The 18433-nt window shown below is 49.2% G+C and overlaps 2 protein-coding genes, 1 non-coding gene and 1 pseudogene across 3 annotated transcripts; 2 read left to right on the top strand and 2 right to left on the bottom strand.

Moving 5' to 3' along the window:
- The first annotated feature begins 4820 nt into the window (after positions 1–4820).
- LOC101763247 (pectate lyase) lies at positions 4821–6462 on the top strand. The gene has a single exon (XM_004964477.2). The coding sequence runs from the start codon at positions 4974–4976 to the stop codon at positions 6288–6290; it is 1317 nt and encodes a 438-aa protein (XP_004964534.1). The 5' UTR covers positions 4821–4973; the 3' UTR covers positions 6291–6462.
- A 3221-nt stretch (positions 6463–9683) lies between these two features.
- Positions 9684–11549, bottom strand: LOC101762835 (annotated as a pseudogene).
- Positions 11550–12744: 1195 nt separating this feature from the next.
- LOC101762438 (translation factor GUF1 homolog, mitochondrial) lies at positions 12745–18191 on the top strand. The gene is made up of 12 exons (XM_004964476.2): positions 12745–13176; positions 13567–14305; positions 14485–14641; positions 14748–14802; positions 15212–15279; positions 15351–15455; positions 15554–15625; positions 15710–15823; positions 16307–16447; positions 16740–16799; positions 17449–17725; positions 17835–18191. Exons 1-11 carry the CDS (start codon positions 12865–12867, stop codon positions 17621–17623), a joined length of 1998 nt encoding a protein of 665 aa, XP_004964533.1. The 5' UTR covers positions 12745–12864; the 3' UTR covers positions 17624–17725; positions 17835–18191.
- A 160-nt stretch (positions 18192–18351) lies between these two features.
- Positions 18352–18422, bottom strand: TRNAG-GCC. The gene has a single exon. It is a non-coding gene; the product is annotated as a tRNA-Gly (tRNA).
- Positions 18423–18433: the final 11 nt, after the last annotated feature.

Raw genomic sequence — 18433 nt, 5'->3', positions numbered from 1 at the left:
TCTCTATCTGAGCAGTGGACCAACCGAGACTGACCAGTGGACCCGCAAAGATCTTTCCCCCAGATCTCCCGCGACAGAAGCACTCGAGTTGCATGCCCGCTTCAGAGTTTCTCCGCCGCGTGGCTCGTTCCTCCGACACCCGCCGCTCCGCCCCGTCGCCGGCCGCGACCGGATGGATTCTCGTGCCCCCTTCCCCAATCGCAGCGGAAGCCCTCTGCAACCCTTTCTGCAGCGCCTCGCCGCCCGCGCCCATCATCACCTCGCCAGAGCCCCAGCTGCAGAGCCCGATGCCACCCGTCTTTTCCGTCGCCCCTCCACAGTCGTGCCGCCCCCGGTCCGCGCTACGCGACGATTCCTCCTCCGCCAACCCAGACCACGGCAGCGACCGCTCCTTTTCCGCCCTGTCAGAGCGGCGCCCCCGACAATCTGTTGCTCCGCGCTCGCCCGCGCGACCGCAGCCGCATGTCTTCTCACCTGAGCAACCTCGTTTCTAGCGCCGTTTTCCCGGTCACTTCCATCAGATCCACCGCACGACGACGCCCGCCTCCGCCAAATCTCAACCACCGGCAAAACCGCGCCTGCGCCGCCCTGTCTTCGGTGCCCAATGACCGCCGGTGTCATCCCCGAAGTCCAGCTCCACCGCCCTCGTTGCTCAATCGCCGCCCCGGCAGCGCACTCCATCGTTTCTTTCCGGTCTTCGTGCCGCCCCAACTTTCTCTCTCGTCCGCATGGCTATAAAAGGGAATGCCGGAGCCCCGCCGGAGTTCCCCTTCGCCATCGCTGCCCTTCCGCCTTGCTCTCTGCTTCGTGCTCGCAGCGCTACCGCCTAAGTCCCGGAGGAACCCTCCTCTCCGCTCCACACCGCCATCCCCAATCCACCTAGCCGCTTGCTCCTCCGTGATGCGCAAGAGCTTGCTTGTGGTCCACAAGAAGCACCGCCGCCGCCGGAGCACCGCCAGACCTCGCCGTTGTTCAAAGCCTTAGTCCCTCCACCCAAGTCTGCTTCTTCCCGACCCCAAGCTTCACCTGTAAGACGAAGGTAAGCTGCCGACCCTTTGTCCATCTTGTCCGACCCCTTCTGTTCGTCCGACCCTTTTCCATCTCATTCGACCCTTTTGTCCGCCCGACCCCTGTTCCGTCTCGCCCGACCCTGTCTATTTCGCCGACCCTTTCTCCGCCTCGCCCGAGGGCTCGGCTGTATCTTTTTCCTTGAACCGAGGGTACATGTGTAAAACTCGGGGACTTCTCTGCGTTAAGTCTGAGGACCCCCAGCCCATCTATTCCTCTAGTCTAAGGGTCAGATCATAAGCTCCTTTCCATCCGACCCTTTTACCTTGTTCTTCTCCAACTCAAGTGAACTTCCTCACCTTATCCGTAGCCTTGCTACAACCTTCTGGGCTAAAAACTTGCAAGTGTTGCTGTTGAAATAACCGTCTAAAGTACTAACCCTTGCATTGCATTTCGTGTAGAGTTGCATCTCGCCGACGGTATCTACGAGTTGTACCCGGCGCCCGAAGATGAAGCTGCAGTAGAGCTCCCGCTTCCAGAAGCCGAAGCCGCCCCCGCAGAAGATCCCTTCCCTTCCTCCTCGTTCGAAGGCAAGCCCCGGATGCATGAAACCCCTATGTTTCCCAAACTTGCGCATGCCTTCTTCATCTTGTCTGTGCATTTACATATAGGAGTTGTTTGGAACCGTAGATGCATGACTTAGATCCCTTGATCTGGACACTAGCTGTTGGACCGAGTAGATGCTTTGCTTAAATAGGAAACGGTAAAAGCCGAGTGATTTTCCTGTCACTCGCGAGTTGTAGGAGTTGGTTGTTCCTCTTCTGTTGCAACTATAAGGACGATGGACGAGGCAAGGTTTTGGGTAACTCTTTGGTGGTCGGCTGATCGCCCCGTCTGTCTATGAAAACTTGCTAAGGCCCGACAGCGGTGGTGTTCGTAATCAAGTGTTTGAAGGTACTAACCTCATACTTATTATGGGATGAGGAAGCCGAGTACCGGATCGAACCTAGACGTGAGCGGTCGCCCCATTGTCCTTGGAACGGAGTTTCCCCTGCGGCCGCACGTGATGGCAAGCGTGGTCACAGAACGGCAGAGGCCGGGTCTGTGGAACCTTGCACCAAAGGAAATGGGCCCGACACGGGTTAGGGGACTGATGGAGAAGGCCGACACAGGAAGAAACCCTCGGTGGTGCGCGGATGTTGTGAGGTTAGGTTCACCATGCATGGTTAAAGAACTCGAATCGATTCATCTGCTTCTCACAGTTTGAGACTGCTTGATCGCTATGCTACCCTGAGTAATAAAGGAACCTGATGATGACATGGTCTTGATTATGTTATATATATACCTTTGGTTGGTTCTATGTTTGCTTAGAGTAAGTTGCTAACTTAGACCGGATAATGAACTTAGAACCTGAGCTAAAACTTAAAAATAGGGATCTACATAGTGCTTTTGGCAAACAAACCCCTCAGCCAAAGAGCCTTGCATGTCTAGAAGTGGTGGAGTAAGTAGTACTCCTGTCGGTTAAGTCTTGTTGAGCTTAGTAGCTCAGCCTTGTTGTGGCTTTTTCTTTTTCAGGTGAAGTTGCTGCTCTCGAGCCCTCTTCTGTTGGCACTTGGCCGCCCCAACTCCCTCCGGGTTGGACGGTTGAGTGGGATCCCTCCTCGGACGGCGAGGAGAGGGATCACTGATGTCTTGGCAAGCCTCACCAAGGACGTCCGACCCCTACATTTAGCTTCCGCCTGTTTTACCTTCTGTTGTTTTCCTTGAAACCTTGTAAAACTCTGATGATTGTTTTAATATTGATCTAAAATAGCCAAAATTGTTTAACTCAGTGGACTTGTTGTATTCTCTGGAACCGCTCACCTTCGTGTGAGTTTGCTAATTCGGTCCTGTTCAAGTGGTTAAATCGGATGAAATCCGACGGCACTTCGTGTTGACTTGGTTAAGGCATGAGTGTCGTGTATTAGGCGACTTAACCATGTTTAATCAAGCTAATCCGAAGTGGATCCGTCACACTTGTGCAAGTCTCCACTGATTCTGCTTCTACATAGATTTTAAGATCTCATGCTGGACGCATATGCTAAATTTCTCGATCGATGGCTTACACGCTCGTAGATCAGAAAACATCCAGGCTCATGCTGGACCGCCTGATACCCCCGAAGAATTCCCAGTCGACGGCAGGCGGAAGGTGCCCATGAACTCCATCCAACGCGAGGTGCACTCTAACACCAAAGACTCCTCGTAACCAATCGAGAACATCTCCTCGACGATGTCCGGGATCGGGAGCGAGCGTGAGGGCTCCTCCACCACGTCATCACGGCGGCACGCGGTGGGAGCGGCAGCGGCGGCGGCCGGGCGGCGGCATACCGGGCAGCTGAGCTTCACCCGCAGCCATTGCGCCACGCATGCGGCGTGGAACCGGTGCCCACACGGCGCGACCCGCGTCCACGCGGCGCCCGGCGCCGCACCATCCTGCAGGCAGACCGGGCAGCAGTCGTCGGCTGGCTCCTCGGCTGCCTCCAGCGCTGCGACAGCTGCCTCCGACGCAGCGACCGGCGGCGCCTGCACGGGGAACGGGTCGTCCTCGTCCAGCTCAACGGCGTAATCTTCGGCGGCCGGGAACCTGCGAATGCGAAGACGTGGTACTCGTCGGCCGGTGAAGTTGACAACGTAATAATGCTGCGAGAACGTGCCCGCAGGACCGTCCTCGCCGCCGGCGCCGGCGGGCGAGTGGAAACCGCGGTCAGTGTAGCGGCGGATCGCCCCCATCAGGAACTTCATGAAGATGTTAGCTTGGCGGTCCGGTTCCTGGTCGAAGAAGTCGTCGTCGTCGTCTTCTTGGTCCGATTGCTCGTCGAGAGACGAATCGGCATCGTCGGACATGGAGCTGCAGTCATCTTCTTGGTCTGATGATGATTGCTCGTGGAGAGACGAATCGTCGTCATCGCCGGACATGAAGCCGTCCTCACCTTGGTCCGACTGCCCGTCCAGGTAATCGTCGTCATCATCGGACATGAAGCTGCAGTCACCCTGGTCTGGTTGCTGGTCGAGGAAGTCTCCATCGTCGTCCACGTCAAACTTCACCATTGTTGATCGAGCGAGCGAGGGCGAAGGGAAAGATTGGATGACTCTACTCGTGTTTGTGGTTGGCACATCCGTGCGTGGGGATTTATCGATGGTCGGGGATCATGGTTGGTTCGAGTCGGGGAAGGATCGGAATCCGTTTGCTGGTCGTGAAGGATGAGTCGAGTTCGGACTCGGGACTTGGATGCGTATCTTTCGGATGGCGCGAAGCCGGCAAGGGTAGCGCGTGGCTTCACGGGCCGTTGAAGTCTGGTTACTGGGCTGGACTGCATGTGAATGAGCGTCCTATCGTGTTTGGGCCCACGGTCCTTTCTCGGAAGCCTCGCGTCTCCGCCGGGCTGCGAAGCTCTCGTCGGCGATGGTGAAGATGACACAGTGCTGTCACGAGCCGGAAAAGAAGGGGTGCTGCTCGCCGTTGATTGCACGAATGTCGCCAGCTTTCCAATCACAAGAATGGCAGCAAATTCACGCTTTCCTTTTTTCGATTGGGACAGAGCTTTGACCTTGACTACCTGCCAAGATTCGACGGTTCATTTCTTCCCTAACTAATGGCAGGAGGTCACAGGACCAAACAGAACTTGTGGGTTGTGGCCGGCCTTTCTCCTCGCGCCCCAAACTCCCAAACAGAGCAGCCGCAACGACGTCCAGCCAAAGCCCAGGGGGCGTCACGCCTGCAGCCGCTATATATACCCGCAACCGGAACCACCGCCACACCGCCACCGCAACCGTGCGCACCTCAGACCCGCGCCTCGGTGCCGCACGCCGCCGTCCACCCGCTGGGGAGGGCTCAGGAACCTTCTACACCATACACATCTCCTGAGCCTTTCCCCCGCGGCGATCGAGGCGCCGGGCGGCTGCCGGGCCGGCGTCCACACACTACAATGGCGGCCCTAATAATCAGGAGCCCCCTTCTGTCCATTCTCTTCTATTACGTCCTCGCCACGGCCGTCGCGGCGGCGGCGGCGGCGGCGGCGTCGAACGTCACCTCCGACGAGGAGTACTGGGCGGAGCGGGCGGAGGAGGCCCGGGCGAACAACCGCGCCGCCTACGTCAGCGACCCCATCGCCGCCATGAACCGCTTCAACACGGAGACGCTCCGGGCCACGACGCGGCGGTCGCTGCGGAGGTACCAGGGCCCGTGCGCGGCGACGAACCCCATCGACAGCTGCTGGCGGTGCCGCGCCGACTGGGCCACCGACCGGCAGCGGCTGGCGCTGTGCGCGCGCGGGTTCGGGCACAAGACCACCGGCGGCGCCGGCGGCAAGATCTACATCGTCACGGACGCGAGCGACGACGAGATGATCATCCCCCGGAAGGGCACCCTCCGGTACGGCGTGATCCAGGGCCGGCCGCTGTGGATCGTGTTCGCGCGCGACATGGTGGTGCGGCTCCGTCAGGAGCTCATCGTGAGCGACAACAAGACCATCGACGGCCGCGGCGCGCAGGTCCACATCACCGGCGCGCAGATCACGCTGCAGAGCGTGTCGCACGTGATCATCCACAACGTGCACATCCACCACTCGGCGCCGCACTCGGGGGGCATTATCCGGGACTCGAAGCGCCACTACGGGCTGCGTACCCGGAGCGACGGCGACGGCATCTCCGTGCTCTCGTCCAGCAACGTCTGGATCGACCACGTGTCCATGTACCGGTGCTCCGACGGGCTCATCGACGTCGTCAACGGGTCCACGGGGATCACCGTCTCCAACAGCCACTTCACCAAGCACGACCACGTGATGCTGTTCGGGGCCAGCAACGACAACCCGCAGGACAGGATGATGCAGGTCACCGTCGCCTTCAACCACTTCGGCAAGGGGCTCGTGCAGCGGATGCCGCGCTGCCGCTACGGATTCTTCCACGTCGTGAACAACGACTACACGCACTGGCAGATGTACGCCATCGGCGGCAACAAGAACCCCACCATCATCAGCCAGGGGAACCGGTTCATCGCCCCCGACGACCCCAACGCCAAGGAGGTGACCAAGAGGGAGTACACGCCCTACAGCGAGTACAAGGATTGGGTGTGGAAGTCGCAGGGGGACGTCATGATGAACGGGGCCTTCTTCAACGAGTCCGGCGGACAGAACGAGCGCAAGTACGACCAGCTCGACTTCATCCCGGCAAGGCACGGAAGCTACGTCGGCGAGCTCACCAAGTTCGCCGGCACGCTCAACTGCCGCGCCGGCAAGCCGTGCTAGGCCGCCATACTCTGCATTTGTGGGATCAAGGACTACACAGGAGAGAAACCAAACCATATACACATATAGGTTCTGGATGGACATGTAATTAATTATATGGCCGTTTCTGGAATTTGTGTGTGCAAAGGATGGAATGCGGTGCATGGCCTTTTATACATCGATTGGTACATTTTAGCGCTGATTTTTACACAAACTGTATGCGTGCTTGCTTGCTTTGCTTTGCTTGAATCGTCCCTGAGTACGCATATACCCTGCTTCAGCTCCTTCATCCAAAAAACAATGGAACAGAGGATGAAGACACCTAATTTTGGATGGTTCCATCGCATCTAGGCATCTAGTGATTCGCGCTCAACCAACTAGCCTTCTTCTCTGTTCAAGACAAGCTCCAACGGAGCGGCGAGGTGTTGGTGGCACCGCCATTGCCATGGATAGTGCATGGTGATGATAGCATTGGGGGCTTTGCAGCGCTGGCTAGGTGAAATCGTCTTAGTGGATCTAGGTAATGGTGGAGACGGGAAAGAGAGGACCGAGTGGGAAATGGCACTGTGGAAATAGATCGTAGAGACGAGGAAGAAGGAGGTGGCACAAATGTCTAAAGTCAACAACATGGTGAAAAAAAACATCAATGGTAACTCAATATTCAGATAGTGTTTTTTTAAAAGTATGTTATACATTACTACCAATTTTTCGGTTTAAAGAAACATCAGTGGTAGCCCAATATTTCAGATGGTTCCATATATTAATCTTCCTGCTTCTCTTTCCAATTATTACATCTCAACTGATGGACCCAGCATATCACTACCACAGTTCTTTCAAAAAAACATATCACTACTACAGTGTCACCTCCCTCCATCCCTCACTTTGGCAAGCTCAGGGCCTGTCCTGGTGAACCCAAATACAGCTAGCTTGGTGCACAGGCACAAGGTCCAAAGACATTTGCCAAGTAGGCAGCAGGAAGATATTTCTTGCATTCGAACCGGTAGATCGCATGACGTACCTAGTCATCCAATAGGAAACGTAGCTAGGTGTATGCTGTGTGCACCAATGCAAGATGGCAACCATCAGTCATGGGCGCCAACCAAACTAACAAATAGCAAGTAAACCGACTAGAATTTGAATTTTTCACTAATCTACGTGACTAGTACAAGTGTCTGTTCAACTAGCTCAAAATGTTACTCAAGAACAAAAACTGGCTAGAATATTTGCACGTATCTCGAGACAATATACAGTTTTGGAGTTAAATAATAGACTATTTGAACTACTGCATTTCTTATGAGAAGCCCAATGTTTCTAATTGAAAGATATTATATAATATGTGTTGAAAAATATCTATCGAGTACAAGGGTATGGTGGTTCCAGATATCTCGTTATGATTGAGAAAAGAGATATCATGATAATCAATGTGCCCATAAACGATGGTAATCATATATACAAGATGCACACACATCATGTCCTAGGGTTAACTCATTAGGGACCCGAACCTTTGTAAATCTCTGTGCTTCGTATGATGTACTTTCTGATTCCTATCTAAGCAAGGTCCAAGGATATTTGTCAATCAATCTAGTCATGGACACATATATTTCAATTTAATGATGATGCGACACATTACTTAAATATGTATAATAAACATTATTACACACACCATGGAAGATGCTTTCTTTTTTCTAATCACATCCTAATTATCCAACTATTTTGTTGTGCTTCAACAAAATGATAATCAACATATATGCACATCATACAAAAATTGTAAGAAATTAGTTTAGACTCAAAGATCATTTTTTATGCGAAGTTTTGACCAAAAAATAATTATAAATTGATTGTGTCCGACGATATAGATCTGATGGTGATCGTTTCATACCATTACAACTTTACCCAACCTATGAGTGGCATAACTAGTCTTTTGGACCTGGGTGTTCGTTATTATGTTTTTAAGTTTAATACAATAATAATACAAAAATATCAACATGAAAATAATGGAAACTCATTGCACTCTTATAAATTCCAATAAGAATGAAAAATGAACATATACTCTTTTTTATCAACTATATTATATACATATTAAACTTTTTATATAAAATCATAGGTATTGATGTGAGTACACATAAAATACCCCTATTTAAGTCTCTGCAACTTCGATCATGTTTCTTTTACATCACTACTTTAATAGATTGATTTAGTTGCTCATATGCATGCAGTCTTCACTGATAAATGAAAGCAAATCATCTTGTAATACAAGTTGAATTGTAATCTTATATATTTCTATATATTATGTTATTGTATTCTTCAAATTTAGCTATACATTAATCATATTTTGTACAGAATTTTGAGTTTAATTTAGATAGTTTAATAATATTTAAAATAAAATGTTAGATTTTTTTTTGTTTTTGTTCATTGATGTGGTTAGTTTGCTAGAAGAACATGGTGTCTTTTCTTTACACTACAATGTTAAGAAAATAGATAAGGTGTAATACCCTCCAATAGCAATTGTTTTTTTATCATTACAAAGCTAAATTTGATATGAGTGATATATAATTCTTAAGTGCACATCAAAATCAAACTACCATAGATCCCCAATAATTAGGCTTGCTTACTTGTTTTTCGGTATTTTGAATTCTAAATTAAGTCATATATCACGTGTATTTGGCGTGGACTTTTGGTTCAATTTAGAGTGTTAGATGATCATTAAATTGAATAGTGCAATTTTCCCTCTGTTTTTCCGATTCAAATTGCTAGTTTCAAATCCTCCAAATGAATGTGTTTTTAATTTCTTCGAAAACTAGTGTGGTGGGTTTTTTCAATACTACAGTTAAAATTTTAAGGTGTAAGAACCCCCTAATAACATTCTCTCTTTTTTTGTTATTACAAAGCTAAGCTGATGGATGGCTCAAAAATCAAACATTGAGAGCACCTAAAAGCTAAAACACTCGTGTGCATACAAAGAAGGAACCCATATATTACCTATAGCCTATATATTACCTATAGATCCCCAACAGTTAGTCCGAGTTTATTTGAACTTTTAGGATTGCAGTCCACACTAAAAACATATCAATCATCACTTTTCAAACAACCGCTCACATGCAGCACATGGCACATGATTTTAGTTGTGCAAAGCACTACCATGCCCGACATAACTTGTGGTGCGTCCAACTTGTGGCGTGACAAGTTATGGACATGAACAAGCATCCCCTTAGGCTCGGTTTCGACGAATTTTTAGGATCCCAGAGATAGTCCCCACTAAGGGTTTGTTTGGATAGCAGTGGAATGGGAGGGGTTGGAGGGCAAATTAGTTTATTTTGGATTCTGTCCCCTTCGTTCCACTCCAATCCCTTTATATCCAAACAAGCCCAAAGAACATGTCAATCGCTACTTTCCAAATAACCTCTTTTACCTCGTCACAAATCCACAATCTCATATTATGATTTCGATGGACACATGATTTTAGTTGTGCGAAGCACTGCCACACCCTCGGTATTACCACCACGAGTACCACAAAAAAGCCAAGCCGTATGTGTCACAAGGACCATGCTGGCAGCTGGCAAGCAGTGGTTGACCATTACAGATATCATCCAAACACAAGAGCTCTACTCAACCTGAACCAAAGTATCGATCGCCAACCCAATCAATCACCTACATCGTCATCCGGGCTGGGTAGCACTTCTTGACGACGCGGCAGTTGAGCGCGCCGGCGAACTTGGTTAGCGACTCGGCGTACTGGCCGCTCTTGGCCTGGATGAGGTCGAGCTTCTCGAACCGGCGCTCGTTCTGGCCGCCGGAGGGGTTGAAGAAGGCACCGTTCAGGAACAGGTCGCCCTGCGACTTCCACACCCAGTCCTTGTACTCGCTGTAGGTCGCGTGCTCTCTCTTGCCAAGAGGTTTCCATATCAGGGCAACGGCTCTTGGTGACTTCCTTGAAGCTGCCGTCGTCGCTGGCCCTGAACCGGTTGCCCTGGCTGATGATGGTTCTTGTTCCCGCCGATGGCGTACATCTGCCAGTGCGTGTAGTCGGTGTTCGCGACGTGGGAGAAGCCGTAGAGGCACCGCGGCATCCGCTGCACGAGCCCCTTGACGAAGTGGTTGAAGGCGACGGTGACCTGCATGATCTTGTCCCGCGGGCTGTCGTCGCTGCCGCCGAAGAGCATCACGCGGCCGTGCCTGGTGAAGTGGCCGTTGGAGACGGTGACGGCGGTGGATCCCCCGATGACGTCGACGAGCCCGTCGGCGCAGCCGTGCAATGGACACGTGGTCGATCAAGAGGTTGCTGGACCCGACCACGGAGACGCCGTCGCCGTCGCTGGCGCCGCGGGCGCGGAAGTGGCGGCCTCGCGCCGTCCCTGATGACGGCGCCCCCGGGCGCGGCCTCGCGCCGTGGATGCGGAGGGTTGTGGAGGATGACGTTGCTCACGTGCTGCAGCGTGATCTGCGCGGCCCGGCCGTCGAGGGTCTTGTCGCTGGTGACAATGAGCTCGTTGCTGAGCTAGATGACCATCAGACCATGTCGCGCGCGAAGGTGATCCAGAGCGGGCGGTCCTCGACGACGGCGTGCCGGAGGTTGCCCCGGTTGGAGGGCGACGAGGCTGGCGGGGTCGTCGGTGGGGTCGGTGACCACGTAGAACTCGCCGGCGAGCCCGCCGTTGGCCTTGTGGCCGCCGAAGCCGATGGCGCACCTGGCCAGGCGCTTCCGGTCGTCCCGGGCCCAGTCGCCGCGGCACCACCGCCAGCACTGGTCGATGGGGTCGGTGGCCGTGCACCGGCCCGGAACTTACGCGGCAGGGACGGGGACCGCACCGTCGCCGCTTCGTCCGTGCGCACGCCGCCGTCCTCGAAGCGGTCCATGACGGCGACGGGGTCGCTCATGTAGGCGGCGCGGTTGTACGCGCGAGCTACCTCGGCGCGCTCCGCCCAGTGCTCCTGGTCCCCGGTGACGTTGACCAGGTGCGCGTACGCCTCGTCGATGGCGACGTCGGTCGGCGTGGCCGCGGCGGCGGTGGCGAGGAGGACGAAGAGGAGGATGGACACGGACACGACGGCGGAGCCCGCCATTGTGCTCCGCACTAGTGGTACGGTGCTGCTACTACCGATGGATCCTAGTAGTTAGTTAAATTGGGTCGGGGCTCGGCGGTGAGAGCCCCGGGATCGGAGGCGACGTGTGCGCCGGCTCGGCTGGTCACCGCGGGGACGGGCTCAGGTCTCGGGAAGAAGTGTTAGTCCTTCCGAAGGATGCTGAGCCCTCCCGGGTGAACGGACATGGGCGAGGTGCGGGAAAGGGGAGAGCCGGCGCGGTGAGGCGCTCGCGGTCGCTCCAGGGCGTGTTCTTATAGCGCGCGCGGGGGCGGGGGCCGGCGCGGCCGCGGAGGAGGCGGACGTGCGTCTCGCCGTGTTCCGCGGGGGCGCGCCGGGTATGGGCGAGCGAGCGTTCTTTGGCAGGGAAAGCGGCGAGACGGCCGTGGGCGGGGAGGGACACGGGGAGGGGCTCGTTCAGCCAGCGGTTGCCGATTGCGCGTGCATGGATGGACGTGGACGCTTGCATTGCAGGGCTTGGACGGGCAGAACCGGGGAGCATTTGGCCATTTGGGGAATGGCCGAATGGCTCAAGATGGCAAGCGATTGGTGATTCATTCTATCCCGTGGTGATGGAGAGGAAGGCAAATTGGCGATGGGTTGATGATCGGCACGACCTTGGCGAAGCTAGCATATTGGATTGAGAATGTGTAACGGCGCCGCACTTAACCGATGACTGTATTACAATAAGTACGATGCCCCTCGATCTGATGCTCAGATGGCTACTATGCATTAATGAAACTCTCGGTTCGGTATTGATTGAGAGCTGTACTCCCTCCGTTTCCGTTTCAAATTATAAGTTGTTTTTTTGCATAGTTTTTATTATGCATCTAAATATAGCATATGTCTAGATGTATAAATTTGGAACGAAAAGAGTATCAAACACTTGCGTAGTTGCGTGATTATGACCGGTGGCACATTTGAATGCGTTGCCTTTATCATGGGAAGCATCTGGTAGGCCAATTCACGTGAGGAATATGTATGGCCATCGGCATATGCTAGCGCGCTCAACCACATTATGCTTGTAGGATTTGAGTAGGTTATGTTATATGTCACGGATCCGAAGGAAGGAAGCTCAACTTGTGAGCCAACCAAGAAAGATGGATGGTCACATTCGTAATCGTAAATGACGAGCACCAGCGAGTCAAAGACAATCTTTTTACCTTTATTTTTCTTTTTTTTGAAGCAGTTCATAATAAAGTAGATTTATTAGAAGAAGTGTACAAGTAAAAAAAAAAAGAAAACTCTATCCGAGCTGTACACTACAAGGACATTTTGCACCGGCCAAGCACCACACAAACGTGACAGTTTTTTACAAATCCATGGCAGATCGAATGCCTTTCGCAACCACGATGGAACTTACATTGGCACGTCACAGGCGCACGGACACCTCCATGGTCTGGCTCTCTAGTCTCCAGTCCATAGACCGCTTCCACGCAACCCATCTTCCTCTTCCGCCAAATCCCCCCCCAGAACCCTAGCCCCCGCCGCCGGCCGCCCCCGCCCGCGTCTCGGAATGGCCGGCGCCGCCGTGCTCCGGCGATCCGCTCGCGGGATTGCGCGGCATATCGCCGCCGCCCCCTCCTTGTCCCGGAACGCGCTCCAGCAGCCCGAGCGCCTCCTCTCGTCGCAGGCGTCGCCGGAGCACGGCGCGCGCGGCGCGGTGTCCGGGTCCGAGCTGGCGCTGTACCCGCCGGAGCGGGTCCGGAACTTCTCCATCATCGCCCACGTCGACCACGGAAAGTCGACGCTCGCGGACAGGCTGTTGGAGCTCACCGGCACCATCCAGAAGGGCCATGGCCAGCCCCAGTACCTCGACAAGTTGCAAGTGCGGCGCCAATTCTCCCCGTTCACTCCCCCTTTCTTAGATAACTTAGAGAAATTAGCGAAATGTTGGCCCTTTACCGTTCAATTATTGGATGGTGATTGGTGATTAGTTCAGTTAAACCACCATTTCCTTACTGTTTTCACGATTAGATTCTGGAACTGTATTGATGACTGCATTATTTTTAGAATAATTGTTACGTTTAGATTTTAATGTTATATGATTCAACTACATTTAGCTAAGAATGTTTATTTCCACAACCTTAACTCCTTTTTCCCTGTACTCTGATCTGGACATTGCTTTCAGAAAATTGCTTTGACATTGTATCAGGCCTTGATGTGTAGTTTGATATTGCATGTCTTCTGTTGTAACGTCCATGTATGTGATGACCAGGTTGAGAGAGAAAGGGGAATTACAGTCAAAGCACAAACAGCAACTATGTTCTATAGGAACACTACTGCATCCCAGGACTCAGATGCACCAAGATATTTGCTTAATTTGATTGATACACCAGGCCATGTGGATTTCAGCTATGAGGTATCCAGGTCCCTTGCAGCTTGCCAGGGTGCTCTTTTAGTAGTTGATGCAGCACAAGGAGTACAAGCTCAAACAATCGCAAACTTTTACCTTGCATTTGAATCAAATTTGAGCATCATTCCTGTGATTAACAAGATTGATCAGCCGACTGCTGATCCAGATAATGTAAAGGATCAATTGAAGAGGTTATTTGATATTGATCCAAGTGAAGCCCTGCTCACTTCTGCCAAGACTGGGAAAGGCCTTGAACATGTATTACCTGCTGTAATTGAACGCATACCTTCCCCACCTGGGAAATGTGATTCACCTGTACGGATGTTGCTTCTGGATTCCTACTATGATGAGTACAAAGGAGTGATTTGCCATGTTGCTGTTGTTGATGGTGCTCTGCGTAAAGGTGATAAGATAGCATCAGCTGCAACTGGCCGTGCATATGAAGTTCTGGATGTTGGCATTATGCACCCTGAGCTTACACCTACTGGAGTGCTCTACACTGGACAAGTTGGGTATGTTATTAGTGGAATGCGTTCAACTAAAGAAGCACGCATTGGCGATACCCTTCACCAGGCAAAGAGCATTGTTGAGCCACTTCCTGGTACGGAGTCCCATTCTTGAAAAAAATTTATGTCCTCATGTATTTTCACTTTTTATTTAGTCCGATTTAGCCTGAGAAGAACATGCATGATGTATTGCAGTTCCATAGCCATGTTTCGTGTTCTCTTTCCTTAGTTTTTGGTTGCGTGCGGTGCGACATCATACAGAATAGCCTTTCAGGTTTCAAGCCTGCAAAACACATGGTCTTCTCTGGTCTCTATCCTGCTGATGGTTCTGACTTCGAAGCTCTTAGCCATGCGATTGAGAAACTAACATGTAATGATGCCAGTGTCTCTGTTACAAAAGAGTCAAGCAATGCACTTGGCATGGGATTCAGGTACCAGATTTTCTGTATGTGAACTAGTTCTCTATAGTTTCATTACACTGAGTGTGGAATTTGCTGTAATCTATTGTTGATTTTCTTATGACTGTCTTCTGTACAGATGTGGCTTCCTAGGATTGCTACACATGGATGTATTCCACCAACGGCTTGAGCAAGTATAGTTTTTCCCATAATTCTGATTCATTGATTTTTTTATGTTTAGTCACATAATACGTGCTCAAGATACATAATACACCAATTGATGTTTAAAAATTAGTTTTAAAGAGCATCGTTCTTAACTAGTATGCTAGTATCTCATGGAAATTTGTAACTTTGACTCTTTGGGATGCCTTTAGAAGTATGGAATGTTTCAGCAGAAAAAAAGGTAGAGAATATCTTTCATCATCAGGTTAAGTGCATTGAATACCTGTGTCAATCCAGAAACTCTTCTGCTCATTTGAACTTATAAAGAGGAAAAATGGAATATAATGTGAAAAAGAGGAAATTATCAGATGTGATATAATGTAAATAATTTGTGTGACCTAATTGCCTTGAGATTCTGATTCTGCCACTGGGTTTATTTAGGAATATGGAGCTCAAGTCATATCGACCATACCAACCGTACCTTATATTTTTGAATACGGTGATGGAAGGTGTGCATTCACAATTGTATTTGCTATATTTGTTTTCTGCTAGAAAACTAAACTTAAGTTGTATTTCCCAGCAAGGTACAAGTTGAGAACCCTGCTGCTTTGGCTTCTAATCCTGGAAAGCGTATAACCGCCTGTTGGGAGCCCACAGTTATTGCAACAATCATTATCCCTAGTGAGTAAGATCTGCTTCCTATCGCACTTGTTTTCTACTTTTTTTTGGGATATTTGAGCATTACAAGTAGTAATTTATTATCATGCTCAATCACCTTTTCAGGTATGTTGGACCTGTCATTATGCTTTGTTCAGAAAGGAGGGGCGAGCAGCTGGAATATACATTTATTGATGCGTAAACCTTTTTCCCTACAAATCTCTCTGTTTTATCAAGTGTTCTTCTTTTCTTTGCTTTTCATGGCTATTTTTTTTTATGCAGCCAAAGGGCTATGTTGAAGTACCGATTACCATTGAAGGAGATAATTGTGGACTTTTATAATGAGTTGAAAGGCATCACGTCTGGTTATGCTACTTTTGACTATGAAGATTCCGAGTAAGTCCCTTTGTGAATGCAGTAACAAGGCATAGTCTTGTTACACTGTTTTTCCTTTTGGAATTTGCAGATGAGAAAAATATTATGTTGTTTATTTCACTTCCTCATATGCTTTTATTATTATTATATATTTTATTTTCACTGCTTTATATTCTAAAGTTGTCAGTACAACTTTCTGATCAGTATAACTCCTTGAGTGGACTTTCTTTTTGAAATCTAGCACATGTCTAGTGTTTACAAACAGAAAGTGCTTGTCTTATGTATACAAGGTTTTGGAAACATTCTTTTGATCAGATCTGGGATTGTTGACTTATTAAGGGCAAGCATCATTAATATCTGAAATAGTTTGCATTTTGTGAAACTTACTCGTAAAGTGGCATGCAAAAATCTGTTCAATAGTAAAATGGGTGATAGGAGGAAGAAAAAAGTACCAAAAATTTGTTTAGTTTATTTATTCATCTCCTCCCCTTTTCTCCTTGACAGATACGAACAGTCTGATCTAGTTAAGATGGACATCCTTCTTAATGGTCAACCTGTTGATGCTATGGCAACTATAGTGCATAACCAGAAGGCTCAGCGGGTTGGAAGGGAATTAGTGGAGAAGCTTAAGAAATTTATTGAAAGGTATTCATCAACCTTCTTTTTTGGACATGTGAACTGTGCCTGAGACATGAGAATATCTCTTTCTGAACACATTACTTTTAGTTCAATATATAAATTACACCAAAAAGTTGTGTAATTTGCTGGAAAGGGATTAAACACTTAACTGAGAATAAAATATTTGGCATTTTTCTCTTTGGTGGCTTTTGCAAGGCTTAGAACAGAATTTTGCTATGGGCTCATGTTGAGGGCGACATGATTTACATTTCTGCAGTCTAACATAATTTATTCCTTACTTTTGTATGTGGTAATGCAGACAAATGTTTGAGATCACCATACAAGCAGCAATTGGTTCAAAGGTTATCGCTAGGGAAACGTAAGATACTCGAAGCTGCTATTAGTTTTTTAAATCACCATTGAGGGAAAGGCACTGTGGTCCTTAAACTTTTCCTGGATTCTCACCTAGGGTTTATGGTCCTTGGTGAGAATCAAGGAAAAGTTTAAGGACCCCAGTGCATTTCTCTTTACTATTTTTTACCGTTTTGATTTGATTGAAGATTATTTTTTCTATCAACACATTTTTGAAGTTATTATGTTCATTTCACTGAGTTTATAACAGCATTGCTGCTTACTTGTACAGAATATTTTAGTCATTATCTTTTAGCATTTTCTGTAAGAAAGTAATGCAAATTAATAGCAACTAACAACAGCTGGAAACACTTTCAAAAACTTTCCAAGTAAGCCTTTCTGTTGGCCTAAAAGATCTACCTGTAAAGTATATATATAAATTAACCAGCCAGCCTTGGGAAATCAGCTGCAATCTTGGCCACCAAAAACGTTCAGGTTTCAACCAGTAGGAAGCTGCCCTAGTTTTAGCAGCATTGTTCTTCTGCACAGTAAACAACTAAATATATTGTTCATTATCAGGTTAACTAACTGTATCTGAAAAGCCATGTAGTTAGGAGGTAAATAGTTGAACATGCATTGCTGTCACATGGGTTTTGCTTATATTCCTCTCTTTCCAGCCTGTCAGCAATGAGGAAGAATGTGCTGGCCAAGTGCTATGGCGGTGACATTACTAGGAAGAAGAAGTTGCTAGAGAAGCAAAAGGAAGGCAAAAAGCGCATGAAACGTGTGGGATCTGTCGACATTCCTCAAGAAGCATTCCATGAGCTACTGAAGGTCTCCAATTCAAAATAGATGAATCCACTGACCACTGCAATTATAGTTTTTGTAGCTGTCCAAATTTAAAAGTAGCTGTGTGGTGATGACTGGCAGCCCCTTCTAGTCGTCTTCTGAAAGGTGAGATTTTATTCAACTTTGAGTCTCATGTGTCATCTCCTGTTACAGGTCCTGGCACAATTATTTCATTGAGTACATAATGATGGCGCCTGCTAATTTTTTTTCCCAGGAGCACAAGTGCTGCAGCCTTGTTTTGCTGAGCTGCGGAGGGCAAGTTCTTTCTGTGAATACATATGGCTTCTCAGCTGGTGCAGACAAATCCCGAAAGCACTGCAGTAGAGACGCAGTCGTTGTATTTGTTGATTGATGGAGAACCATCCTGGAGTGCCTGCTGAACCCATTTTTTGCTGCTGCCTTGTTCTGACATGATACGAGCATCTGCCGTATCACACTACGCTTCGTTTTGTTTAGATAATTCGAGCAGAAGAAATAGATTATACTCAAATGTTCACTGAAACAATGCCGTACATGTTAAAAGAAGTGAATTGAATAAAAATATCTCATGTTTCTGGAGAATATCGTGTTATCGTGCCTGGTTGGCCTTTCTCTTCTCTTTGCAATTGACGCCTTGATGGGAAGGGTGGAGGATCGTTTGGCTGAACACACGAGAAACGTACAAAAGAAATGGTTCAAAATGTACGAGACCTCGAGGACTGAAATCGTAAAACAAAACAAAAGAAAACATCTGCACCAGCCGGGAATCGAACCCGGGTCTGTACCGTGGCAGGGTACTATTCTACCACTAGACCACTGGTGCTTGTGTGCTAA

This window comes from Setaria italica, chromosome IV, assembly GCF_000263155.2.
Source record: "Setaria italica strain Yugu1 chromosome IV, Setaria_italica_v2.0, whole genome shotgun sequence".
Classification (NCBI taxonomy): domain Eukaryota; kingdom Viridiplantae; phylum Streptophyta; class Magnoliopsida; order Poales; family Poaceae; genus Setaria; species Setaria italica.
This window is presented reverse-complemented; position numbering and strand designations above follow the sequence as displayed.

Bases quoted from the DNA above. Each gene is read 5' to 3' on its own strand.
- LOC101762438 (XM_004964476.2), top strand. From the start codon at position 12,865: ATGGCCGGCGCCGCCGTGCTCCGGCGATCCGCTCGCGGGATTGCGCGG. The intron at 14,306-14,484 runs GTACGGAGTCCC...ATAGCCTTTCAG, and splicing joins CATTGTTGAGCCACTTCCTG to GTTTCAAGCCTGCAAAACAC. The intron at 15,280-15,350 runs GTGTGCATTCAC...TGTATTTCCCAG, and splicing joins TTTGAATACGGTGATGGAAG to CAAGGTACAAGTTGAGAACC.
- LOC101763247 (XM_004964477.2), top strand. From the start codon at position 4,974: ATGGCGGCCCTAATAATCAGGAGCCCCCTTCTGTCCATTCTCTTCTAT.